Genomic DNA, 13,605 nt, shown 5'->3' with positions numbered 1-13,605 from the left:
CCTGTAGCTCGGCGGATCGAGTGCGAGTGATTTCAGGAGTCGCTAGCTTTCATTACCCGCGAGGTGAGTCTTCTCACTATACTGTACCCGGAAGGGTTTGACTGTGTGACCGGAAGGTCGGATATGATTTGTGTTATACGTGCTATAAATGGTAGGGTGTTTGCTATGCGTACTATGTATGTTTATACGGGCTGGAAGGCAATATGTTATGTGATATATGATCTATGTGCTATATGCGTTAAGATTAATGTATTAATTGTTGTGTATGTGTATGGGCCGGAAGGCAATATGTTATGGGCCGGAAGACAATATGTTATGGGCCGGAAGGCATTATGTTATGGGCCGGAAGGCAATATGTTATGGGCCGGAAGGCGATTATCTCAAGGCCTGGAAAGGCGTATATGCGTAAGTAGTATACTGGGGAACTCACTAAGCATTTATGCTTACAGTTGTCATGTATGTGTTTCAGGTACTAGCGAGGACCGTGGGAAGGCGCCGGCATGACGCGTACACACTGATGATGTTTTGAGATCTTGGGGATTTTATGATTGTATTTTGATATGAGATTTGGAATAATTATATTTGGTTGAAATAATTCACTTTATTTTAAATGAAAAATTTATTTGAAAATTTACGTTGTTACAATTTATTAGAATTAGGATTATAAATTAATACATATAGTTTTTAATATATAATATTTATATCATAATAAATATTAGATTATTGGATTATTAATTTATTGCAGTTAATTTTGTAATTTTTTTAACTATTTTTATTGGATTATTACTTTTAATTTATTATTTTCTTCATATACTAAATATTATTTTATTGGATTATTAATTTATTTTTAATTTATAATAATACTTCTTGTTAATTTTATTGGTTCCATCACAAAATCGTGGGATACGCAAAATCGTCGTCTCTCATCATCAAAATCGTTAGTATCACTACCAAACACCTTCATTTCATGTAGCTTATAATGAGAAATCATAGGGAAAATATCACCACCATCACTCGGTCACCACCACCACTTATAATTGTTATAGGAGTTTGTTGTGCGTTATGTGGGATATGAAGGATTCCAGTAGATTATGAAGAGGTTGTCCCAGGTGGCTACCAGCAACATTGGGTGGAATAGGGTAGAGTATCTATTGAATCTCCGATGTAGGTGTTTGGAGGTGATCCTACCAATTTTTGATAAAAATAAGTGATACTTTTATGTATTTCGGCAACTTTGTAGTGCTAATAAAATTAAAAACAATTAATAGTATACATTAAAAATAAAAGAAAAATCCAATACGATAATATTTATTATCTTAAAAAAATAATAAATTTAAATGTAATAATTCAATAAATTAATAATTCAAAAAAAAAAAAAGAAATTACAAAAATTAATAATCCAATAATGTATTAGTTATTATAATATAAATACTATATATTAAAAATGATATTTATTGATATATAATAATCTAATAAAAAATAATTGCTCCAACAAAAAAGAATTTATAAAAATAATCAACTAAAAGAAATTAATAATCCAAAAAAAATAATGTTTTGTATTATATAATAATCCCATAATATAATATTTATTATGATATAAATATTATATGTTAAAAACTATATGTATAGATTTATAATAATTCAATAAAAAAGAATTACAACGACCAAAAAAATTTAAAATAGAATTAACTAAAATAAATTAATATTAAAAATATATATATTTAGTATATGAATAAAATAATAAATTAAAAGTAATAATTCAATGAAAAATAATTAAAAAAAATTAACTAAAATAAATTAATAATCCAATAATATAACATTTATTATGATATAAATATTATTTATTAAAAACTATATGTGTTGATATATAATAATTCAATACAAAAGAATTACTCCAACAAAAAAAAATTAAACGAAATCAACTAAAATAAATTAATAATCCAATAAAAGAATATTTATTAATATATAATATTATATATTAAAAACAATATCTATTAATATATAATACTTCAATAAAATAAAAAAAAATGTATGCAAAAATGATCCTTATAGTATGGTAAAAGACAAGACTGCGAAAATGATCACTGGGGTAACATTGTCATTTTAAGGAAGTTAACAGTCAATTAACGAATGAGAGACCAAAAACCACGATGTAAGAATACAACAACGATGGGTGAGTAAGGTCCGGATTTGTGTTGATTTTGGCCTAAATCAAACTGAAAACCACAAAACCAAAGCCGCAAAAGATGATTAGTAGTTGCAGTTTGTTGGTTTTCGATTTTAACCAATGTGGTTTGTTTTTTTTTTTTTAAACTCAAACTGCAACTATAAAATTTTATATTAAAATAAGATGTTGTGGTCTGCCAAGTTAATATGGAATCCAACTCTAAATCTTAAGGTTTGTAAGACCTTATTGTTATCTTTTAGATGAAAAAACTATATGTTTTTTATATCCATCAATCTATGTGAGATTAGATGTAATGTAGTTTACAAGTTTGCAAATTGATCAATACATTTATAATCGGAGAGGAAATAAATTTATAACCAGTAAAGAATAATGATTTTTACTATATCAACCGATGTGATGAGAAAACCACAACAACTAAAAAAGGGATTCCAACCCTAAACCTCAGCTTCATATGTTCACCAACTTAACAAACTCACCATACATCTAATTGTTATAGAATTATACAAATTTATATATAATATATGTACATTAAATTTTTGTATAAACAGTTTATAAATATCGGTGCGGTTCAGTCTTTTTGCGGGTTTCTAATTAAAACCGAAATCGAACCGAATATTTCAGGTTTTTTAAAAAGTAGGAAACAAACCATCGATTTATGGTCGGTCTCGGTTTTGTTGCAGTTTTTCGATTTGCGGTTCGGTTTTTGCTCATCAAAATAGGTTCAATTTAGGAAAATCTAAACAATTAACTTACTGAAATATCATAACAACAATAATAAAATGTTGTGAAAATTTTAATTGTATTCATATTACCAAGGTCGTATGATAAAATGGCATTACAAAAATAGGTTTGATTTGAGTCGTATCAAATCTACTACCGCTGTCATAATCTAAAAAAGAAAAAAACCTGCAATTGCAGCAACAACACTCACGCTAGATAACTTCAAGCTAGTGGATGCACCATCTTCAACATCATCATCCAATGATTCTTCTAATGTCGGTTCATCGCCATAATCATCTGAATCCGACGGTGGTGAATCGTCTCCCGGAGAAGCCGTAGAATCCGGCGAAGGCGGACTGGCGGCTGACCCTTCAGAAGGGCTAGGCGATGAGATGTCACTGCTTGATGGGGAGGAGGAAGGAGTGGAAGAAGAGGGGGATAAAGAAGATGAAGGTGATAAACTTGGAGATTTAGTTTTCCGGTGGTTGGTTGGTGATGGTGATGAGGCCTTGCCAGAGCCGTGCGGTGATTGTGCCGCCTTCGGGGTGGGACTAGGTGTTGGGGCGGCGGTGATGAGGCTGAGAAGGGCGGTGAAGATGATAGCAAGGACAACCAATTGGCGTGTCATGTTGGATTATTTGTACTTATTGAAATGATTTGACTAAAAATGCATTGCTCTACGTTTACATACGAGATAATATGTCGCTTATTTGAAAATTGTAAGGTCGGCGAAGTTTGTTTGAAGTTTTTATACCGTTGAAACGAAGAGAAAGAAAGACGAAGAGATTGTGAGGTGTGGATATAACTTAGGGAGAGAATTATGGGGTTCTTGATTTACCGATTCAAACTACTCTCAAAAAAGGAAAATAACAAATTTTGTTTCACACCTTAAAACCCATCAACTTTCAAAAATCGGTCTATTAACCACAAACTATTGGGATCATGTATATGGTTATAACTATGGTATATGGCCAAGCATTTATTTTGCGTTTGTTACGCATGAATGGAGTTAGATAAGACTTATATAGCCGATTCCAATAAACGAGAACAATGACAGTTACGTCTTTTTTGCACCGATGAAAGTTTGAGAGTGAGCTCATGTCGCCTTGTTGGTAGCTATTAGGCATAAAGGGAGGACAAAAAAATTTCAAGTTTTTGACCAAAATAGGATTCTTCAAAAAAATATTTACAAATCTAATATAGTTTCAAAAATATTTACCAAACTAATGTTTTCTTCATTTTTCTTGTATTTTAAAGTTTTTCTTGCTGTTTTCGTTTCTTTTTTGGTAAATATTTTTTTTGAATAACCACATTTTAGTCAAAAACTCAAAAATTTTCAAATGTCGAGTCTAAATTTTCCGGACCCTGAGAGTAGCAGTATCTACCAAACAAAGGGGTCCCGCTCTAGTTCATCTGCGGACTTGGCCTTATTACACTCTTTATGTGAACCTCATAAATCTTTTGTATTCTTTAATTTTTTTTTCTCAACATATTAAATTGTGTTTGTCGTTCGAAAACCTAACAAAAATTATAATGCTTTGTCCAATTGACATGAGTCTGTTGTGACACATGTCAATGCATGCTAAACACAACAAAAATTATAATGCTTTGTCCAATTGACATGAGTCTGTTGTGACACATGTCAATGCATGCTAAACACAGTATCAAACCTCCAAGTTCTATTTTGGCTTAACAATCTTGTTTGCCTTCCATACAATACAAGAAACTAGGCTCATGGCTGCTTGCTAAGTCCTAGTAATTTTACATGTCTAGAACAAAAACCTCATTCGCCAATCGTACATGACTCTTTTGTTTGTCAGATTTCATGGGATTTAAAGGGAATGTAATTCAATTACATTCCAATCATTACATCTGGTTGCAAATGAATAAGTAATTGAAGTCTGTTGGAATTTAACAAAATCCTATGACCAATGGATTTTAACATTCCATCTTAATGCTTAAAACCCACAGAATTCATTTGCATGCATTTTCTCTTAGTTAAAAATACTTGTATACCCATATAACTCTAGAATTTTGCAAGTAAACACCCATTCAATTTCCTCCCAACCAAACACGGGACATGACATAATCCAATTCCTTCATATTCCAAATTCTTCAAATTTCAATAATTCAATTACTTTGACAGAATCCACTTCCTTCCAAGACAATCAGTGAACCGAACCCCCCCATGAAATTTTTAGGAACTATATGTAGCTTATCAATGCCAGTCTACCAAACTATTATTTGTAGCACATATACTCAAACAGCAAAAGCAATTTTGGTTAATCCAACCACAAATCATTGCCTAAAAGCTCAAATCTATCATCCTAGCATCCAGAAAATGGAATTAACTTATAGATTGCATTTAAAGGGCGCCTTAGATGCAGAACAAAAACATATATAGAACAACAAGATCCAGCAAGATAGGATCAGTAGCTATAGTTTGGCTATACATGGAATTGTGGGCTCATCAAACGTGATAGACGACAGCAAGTTCAATTCATATCAAATTACACTCCTGAAACCTCCAAAATTCAAAACACAAAGATACCATTTTAACTGATATTGATGTTTGAACTCACAACCTAAGGCTAAGGGTTGTAGAGAGACCATTGGATCAAAGACCACGTGGTTGATACAAATCTGAATTATTAAGCACTTTCAATTCGATAAATGAAATAAAATTAGGTCATGAAAATTGGTATTTCCGGAAAGTGAAATCAAAAGAGGGGATGTTACAGAAATTAAGGTAGATTCTTGTCTTGAATCAATAAGAAATCCAGGAAAAAACGATAACCTAACATCCTCACCAGATTGAAGAAAATGAAACTATGTTTTCCTCCGCAGACGCTTCCTCAGCTTCTTCAATTTGTGCTTGTTCATCTTCTTCTTTCTCTTCTTCTTCACACTATCAGCCCAAATCCCTCGTTCATCATCGCCCGAAACAATGTCTTCTTCAGGTACAACATGTTGAATAAACCCAAGTTGAGAAATTGGATTCAAAAAACTCTCAAACGCAAAAGTCGGGTAGAAAGCTGAAAGATGAGGAGGATTAGGGTTTGATTCATCAGTAGTTTTGGGTAGGCCATTGAAGAAGGGGATCGGAGCGACGGTTGGTCCGGGTTTGGGATCGAGTAAATGGGACGACGGGGAGAGAATTCGTCTGTTTAGATTGGTAATCAGGCTTGTACTGGATTGCTTTTTTCGAACAAGCTTTTGAAGAAAGGAAGCCATTGATGAGAGGTAGAAGATGAAAACATAAGTTTTACAAAGGATCCATCCCGTTATTGTTTGTGATTTGCTCTTTAGGGTTTTAGTGAGTTTTAAATTGGATACCCAAAAACAAAAACAAAAAAAAAAGATAAAAAAAAAAAGTTGGATAAGAAATAAATAAATGCCCCCATGCAGGATCGAACTACAGACCTCCAGTTTACAAGACTGGCGCTCTACCACTGAGCTATAGGGGCTTTGACGTTTAATAAACCACCACTCAATTTATAATAAAGGTACGTCCATTCAAAGTACCAATTTCTATTTATTAAATTAAACAAACGAGTGAAGATCGGAGATAAACTACTAAGAAAAAACTGACTATCCAAGTCAATAAAATTGGTCTTCCAAGATGTGGTGATGTTAGAATTATCATCACAAAAGATTATTAAAAAGTATATGATATTTGAGCCCAAAATCAATTTTCAATAAACAAAAATAAGCATCATGTGAATATAATCGTTGAGACGTGCACAGCGATTTTTTTAATGGGAATCTCATGTTTATATTTTTTATTTCTTTCATCGGTCCAATCTCTTTAAAAGAAGAGTTTTGTTTGTGTTGATAGACTTATCATGTAAACATTGTGGATCACTGTTTGAATAATATGATAAAAAAAAAATACTAAATTTACTTTCTTTATATTATAATCACTAGGTTACACTCATGGGTAAAATATTTTTAAAATTTTATTTTTATTAAAATAATAAAATTAAAGTTTTTTAACATTTGTAATGATTGTTTAAAATTAATATATTTATTTATTTGAATATCTGGAAAAAAAAAAACATTTAATATAGTTATGATTTATAAAACAAATATAAATTCGAATAAAGTGTAAACAAAACCACAGTTAATAATAAAAATAATATTGACATAAAAAATTTAAATATAACTGAAATGCAATAAAAATAAATAAACACAACACATTAAATTTGCTGTTTTACTAAAATACAAACACCATAGAAAATGTAGTGGAATTCTATTTTCATCATTCATTCTTCAGTGCTTTTACTTTTTAATTTAAATAAAAAATAAAAACCATTAAAAGAAAATGAATAAAAAAGTTCAGTGCCATATTTTCACCTTTATTTCTCTATTGCCTTATATATGCTTTTACGAACCTCCATATTTACCAACTCCAAAATTTTATGTAATGTTATAATTTATATAATACTTTAAGGATGTCACATCTTCCAAAGCACAACCAAGTCTAAATCTTAATAACCAGCCGTTTATCCCTCCTCTGAGACTCGGCCTCCTCCCTGGCCTGAGTCTCTAACCCAATCTCCCTCTTTCGAGAATTTGTCTGGAGCTCGGAAAATGTTCGGTACGACGAGTTTGCCACGAACTCCCGAATGTCCCTCCTCAGAATGCTCAATTATCGACTCATGCGTGCCTGCTCGGTAGACACGTGCTCAGGGCAAAACAGCACCATCTCATGAAACATCCGCATGATCACCGTCATAGACTCTGTCTCCTGCTTGAGGGACAAGAACTCTTGGACCAAACGTTCCCTCTCCACTGGGGAAATATACTCGTCTCTGAACATAGTGGTGAACCTCTCCCACATCACCGCGGTAAGCTCCGCATGAGTAAAATCCGTCGTCACAAATTTCCACCAGTCTTTCGCTCCCAAGCGAAGCTGGTTCAGCGCGAACTGTACTCTCAAATGTTCCGGACAGGAACAGGTGTAGAAACATCCCTGAACGTCAGAGATCCACCTCATCGCGACTATCCTATCATGTGTCCCATCAAACTATGGTGGCTTCATGTTGCTGAACTCTCGATACAACAACGAGTCACCCCCTGTGGCCTAGCAGCGGCAACAGCTGCGGTGGCCGCAGCAGCAGTAGCCTCGGTTAGAGCAACATAGTGCTCGTCAAATGTCTCAATCAACATGGTCTTGATAGACCCAAACATCTCTGGTATCTCAGCTCGAATGGCCGTTACCACCTCCTCTTGAATCATCCTACAGATCTCCTCATCACTAGTACCACTGCCTCCGGGGTTTTGGCGCGTTCCCACCATGATGCCTCTGAAATACGACATAAAATAATCAGAGACTTGACCGAGATTGCTCACACTCGATCAATTGTTCCTACTTGTTCCTTGACACCCTTAGGATTCTTACTTGGGATATTTACCGATCCGGTGCTTTCACTAGTACGAGCCCAATACTACCTTCCACACTGTATCCGTATCCACACCAAGTCCTCCTCCTAGGATCCCAATTCGCAAGTACTATATACGCTCTGAATTCAACATACTCTCAAGCAGACTTTTCACAAGCTACTCACTACTACATACATGCACTCAAAGCAACTCACAGCAGCATAAGCTCCTAGGCTAAGGCATCACATATCAGGCCACCCTAGTCCTAAGATATGATCTACCTAGCCTACTCTAGCATGCGTAGCACATAATATCTCATAACACATAATGTAAGGGTATTTTGGGAAATCACAGTTCGGGCGTTGGCTGATCATACACACTGCTCCTTTTTGCTTTTTCTCAAAATCTTTTACTCTTCTTAGAAAAATTGTTTATTTTCTTCTTCTTTTTTTGAAATTTTTTCTCAAATCCTCAGTTTGAGTTCAGATACGCCCGAAGGTGCATCCGAATCCATCAAACTAAGGCTCTGATAACAACTTGTGACGACGTAAAAATTTAAAACAATTTTTCTTTCATATTTCAACCATAACATATCTCATAAAAATCATTTCAAAACACAATTGTATCAAAAGTTATTATGGTAGAACATATCCCAGAATCTCAACTACAAAAATCCTCTATCAGTGTGTACTAATCATGTCGGCGCCTTCCCGCGATCCTCGCTAGTACCTGAAACACATATCACATAACACGGTAAGCATAAATGCTTGGTGAGTTTCCCAAAATACTACATACAACACATAAGCCACTCAAGGCTACAGCTCTATGAGACCTTCCGGTCAATATGTCTCAGGGGCCTTCCGGTCCCACAATCTGAATAGACCTTCCAGTCCATACCATATCGACCTTCCGGTCCATCCACTGTTGACCTTCCGGTCCATACCATACTACTCATAACATACATAACATATACATATCACATGGAAACATATATCACATATTCGTCATAGCACATAAGACCTTCCGGTCACACATAATTACCATTCAAGGTAAAGTATAGTGAGAAGACTCACCTCGAATGATGTCTAGTATACTCTCGTTCTCGATATCCCCGATCTAGCCTCATCCTATCAAAATGATAATATCTTTAATCAATACTCTCTTTATGTTCGCATCTTTTAAGAATGGGTAGAAGACCATTCTACCCTTCCATGACCTCTCTTGAATCAGTTTGACCAAAACCCTAAGGTGAACGGAAATCAACTCCAGTCAACGGTCCAACTTTGACAAGACTCGTTGAGTGCACTCGGGTGACTCAGCGAGTTCATGCATGTCCTCTGAATCCTCCTAAGGCCTCACTCGACTCGTCGAGTTAACCTTTCACTCGACGGGTTACCACTGGTCACGAATCGTGGGGCAACCCAATCTGACTCGTTGATTCCTCTCATGGACTCGGAGAGCTTCCTCCATGACATTACTCATTTGACCTTTTGAGGTCAGATCTGCTCCTCTAACTTATAGATCTGGCCTCCTAGCACTCAAAAGGCACGTAAAGGTTCAATTTTTATGTCCATGCATCACACATATAGCTCTATTTGATAAAATATCCCTTATAATGATGTCTTAGGCTCAATACTCTTATGTGACTGCATAAAGCTAGGTTGTTGGGACTCTCTGGACCTCTCAAGGTCTAGATCTAATGTCTATGCCTCAAAGGGATACCACATACTCCATAACTCAACTAAAAAGGGGCAAGAAAACCCTAGATTCATGAGATCCACTATATACACGAAAATAGGCATGGATTCATACCTCAAACAACAATCTTTGATGAGGTGATAGAAGATCTGAGCTCTCCAATTAGCCTAGCTTGAATCCCTTCCTTCCTTCTTGCAAGAATGCCCAAATGGTCATGAAATTAGCTCCTTCCCTCACTCTCAATGCTCTCTGGTTCGTTTAGGGTTTCTCAAGGGTGTGTGGCCACAAATGAAGGCCATAAGGACCCTTAAATAGGGTGCAGCGCCCAAAGATTTAGGGTTTCTGTCCACAGCGCGGACTCGTCGAGTCCATTCATTAATCTGAGTCATCAGTCGCGTTCCTACTTGACGAGTTTAGGCGTCAACTCTTCGAGTCCCTCTTCTTAACTCAAAAATAAATACTTAAATTATGATACCTGGAAATCCGGATGTTACAAATTTAATCATATACAAATGTTCTTACCACACAATTAATGTTGGTAAATAAACAAAAGTACATTTTTATTTCAGAGGGATGCAATAAAAAAAATATAAAGAAGGTCATAGTCACATACATAACACATCGTTATTTATCCTTGAAGCATTTAAGAGTTCTTGATGCTCTGTCACAACATTAACCTTGTTCTTATCGAATAATAACTCACTTTGATATGTTTCCTAAGATTGTAAGTTGATTAAAAAGATAATATTGATTTCAGATGCAACGAATAATCAATATATATATATATATATATATATATATATATATATATATATCATGTTGTCACTTTGATGCTTCAGGAGAATGGACCAAAAAGGTAAAAGGTGCAAAAAAATTGAAACCGAACCACAAAATAAGCCATTTTAAAAATCCAACAGTTTTGGATTTCGAAAAAACTAATTTTTATGTTATGTTTGATTTTCCGGTATATAGTGTCAACTTACTTAAGCTTGTTACCAATAATAACAACATATTACAGTGAACTCCATAAATGTGTAGACCATATCAGATCTGGTACTATTAGTTTCAATGTTAATGTTGTCAGAACAACATCAAGAAAAAACATTAATGAAAAAAATGAAAAGGTAATTATACCATAGTTTTGTTGTACCATGGTTTCTAAGGGATATGGAACTCATGTACTATGTAAGCATATGATAATTTCATGAAAGCCAATTCTCTAATATGAAGGGTATTTATATGTTAAAAGCGGTATCAGAAAACAAAAGAGAAAAATGTAAAAACTTATTCATCCTCTTAATGCAGTCTTGAAACATATTTGCATACATTACCTTCTACATCCAATAATCATGAAATACATCAGTCATTAAAGAGAGAGCTTGAGGCATAAATTCCTGAAACATGAATTCTTTCAATTATGTTGTAGAAGTTTCTAGCTCTTATTGAAGAAATGACTTCCATATTGATCCCAATTTTTCAAAGAATGTTTAAGTTATACTAAATAGGTAAATTTTATCAAAAACATTGTTAGACAACAATGTAATGATATAAACATGAATTAAGCAACATGCCCGAAACCAAACCCAACTTTCACTGTTTAATAGTAACATCCGACAATTTGAACCTCTGACCACTTTGTTCATCGCTTGATTTATTGTAGGTTTAGCTTTATAAATCTAAAGAAAGGAACGATTTGATAAGAATGATATGATTATGCCATCTAAAACATAACTGAACCCCAACTCTTACAATTATAGCAACACGTACCTAAAATTTAAAAATTAGACCAAAAAAGATAATCATAAGTGAACTAACATCAATTGCGAAAAATCAAAAATTACCTACATCACTCATTTAAGTAAATGATCGAATAGTTGGTTGGAAAATGAAAATCCAGGATCACCTGCAAAAGGTAATAAATTGATGAAATTGAAGGATGATGAAGCCATGAAGTTCAATACTAACAAAACAAATGTAAAGAAGAAAGAGAACAAAAAATCATACAAACCTGAAATGATTGAGGTATATATAGAGTGGAATGCTCCAATCGATAATGGAGGAATGTTTGTTGATTTTTTGGGAAACAATCGGTATTGGAGGAATTTTTGCTGATTTTTTTCGGATACAATCGGTATTCAAAAACAATTAAGTTGTATTCTATCGTGTACAGAAATAGCAATGTTGATTTTAAGGCACAATCAGTATCATAGCATTAAAATAATATATTAAATGTGTTATGGGTATAATGGTAAAACCACTTTTGGCTGAAAACGATTATGGAAGAGGCATGTGGAGAAGAAAGACTCTTTTATTAAGACAGGTAGGGTAGATTAATTTAATGTTTTACAAAACCAGATGGCCCCACATATAAACCTGCCTTCACAATGTTTCTCATCCCCTTCCCGTCATCAAACTGCTGCCACCTCAGGTGACCCATCATCTTTTCAGTGAACTCTCACACCTCACCTTCATCCTTGTAACATCCCAATTTTCAAGAACAATTTTTTTTTTAATATGTTACTTATAAAACCGTTTACTGAAAAACATCATCAACATCATAAAAATATATGAACCATAACTACATGTCTCAAAAATCACATCATCAATAGTAATAACATCATAGTACAATCCCATGGATCTCAAAATGCGGAAATCATGTGTGTGCGATGCGCCGCTACCGTGCTGGCTCCTTCCTCTTCGACGAAGAGGTATCTGAAACCAAAAGTAAAAATTATAAGCATAAAGCTTAGTGAGTTCCCCCGTCATACCACATACCATACGACATACATACTGTCAGGCAATTATGGGGTGCCCGACCTACCCTGCCATGTATTTCTGGTGTGCCCGACCTACCCATGTCAAGCAGTTCTGGGGTGCTTGACCTACCCTACTAGGCATTTCTACATTGCCCGACCTACCCTTAGGTCCTTACGACCATGTCACGGGGACTACTCCCGGCCCCTACTGCTATTATCACATATCATCACATCAAGCTAGCACATAAAACATAACAGGTAGTAGCAACCTATATAATTATCACAAAGACAATCATCTAACAAACAACTCCTACTAGTGGGCCGACATTGTGGCCGTAGACCTACTGCTACTGGAAGGTAACTCACCTCAATGTCGTGCAGTAACTGAACTGTCCTCGATGTCGAGATCAACTCCTCTCAACTCCTACACATAACAACCTTCCTTAATTTACCAATACATACTCTTAACCCTTACAAGGGTTAATCAGGTCAAAGCCAAAGTCAAGATCAACACCTTGGTCAAAGTCAACTCTGGGTCATAGTCAACATTTTGTTGACTCAACTCGCCGAGTTGATCCAACAACTCGTTGAGTCCCCAAATCCCCAAAACACTAAAACCTCGACTCCCCTCGTCAGGTTTAGTACGAACTCATCGAGTTCTCCTTCATACCAAGTCGGGACATTCTTCAACTGACTCGTCGAGTTCATCCTTGAACTCGTTGAGTCCTCCTTAATGCAAGAACACACATTTAGCCCTGGACTCGCTGAGTTCCTTATGAACTCGTCGAGTTCGTTTTCATGCACTTGGGACTTGCCTTGAACTCACCGAGTTCTGATCTTGAATTCGCTGAGTTCCAT

At 34.9% G+C, this 13,605-nt stretch overlaps 1 protein-coding gene and 1 non-coding gene across 2 annotated transcripts; both read right to left on the bottom strand.

Moving 5' to 3' along the window:
- Window positions 1–3,010: 3,010 nt before the first annotated feature.
- Window positions 3,011–3,834, bottom strand: LOC145029246 (uncharacterized). The gene has a single exon (XM_078977844.1). It carries the CDS (start codon window positions 3,534–3,536, stop codon window positions 3,078–3,080), a length of 459 nt encoding a protein of 152 aa, XP_078833970.1. The 5' UTR covers window positions 3,537–3,834; the 3' UTR covers window positions 3,011–3,077.
- A 2,469-nt stretch (window positions 3,835–6,303) lies between these two features.
- TRNAT-UGU (transfer RNA threonine (anticodon UGU)) lies at window positions 6,304–6,375 on the bottom strand. Its single transcript has one exon. It is a non-coding gene; the product is annotated as a tRNA-Thr (tRNA).
- Window positions 6,376–13,605: the final 7,230 nt, after the last annotated feature.

Source organism: Lactuca saligna, chromosome 2, assembly GCF_052625555.1.
Source record: "Lactuca saligna cultivar CGN05327 chromosome 2, ASM5262555v1, whole genome shotgun sequence".
NCBI lineage: Eukaryota > Viridiplantae > Streptophyta > Magnoliopsida > Asterales > Asteraceae > Lactuca > Lactuca saligna.
Note: the sequence above shows the minus strand (reverse complement) of the source record. Positions and strands in the feature narration are given on the sequence as shown.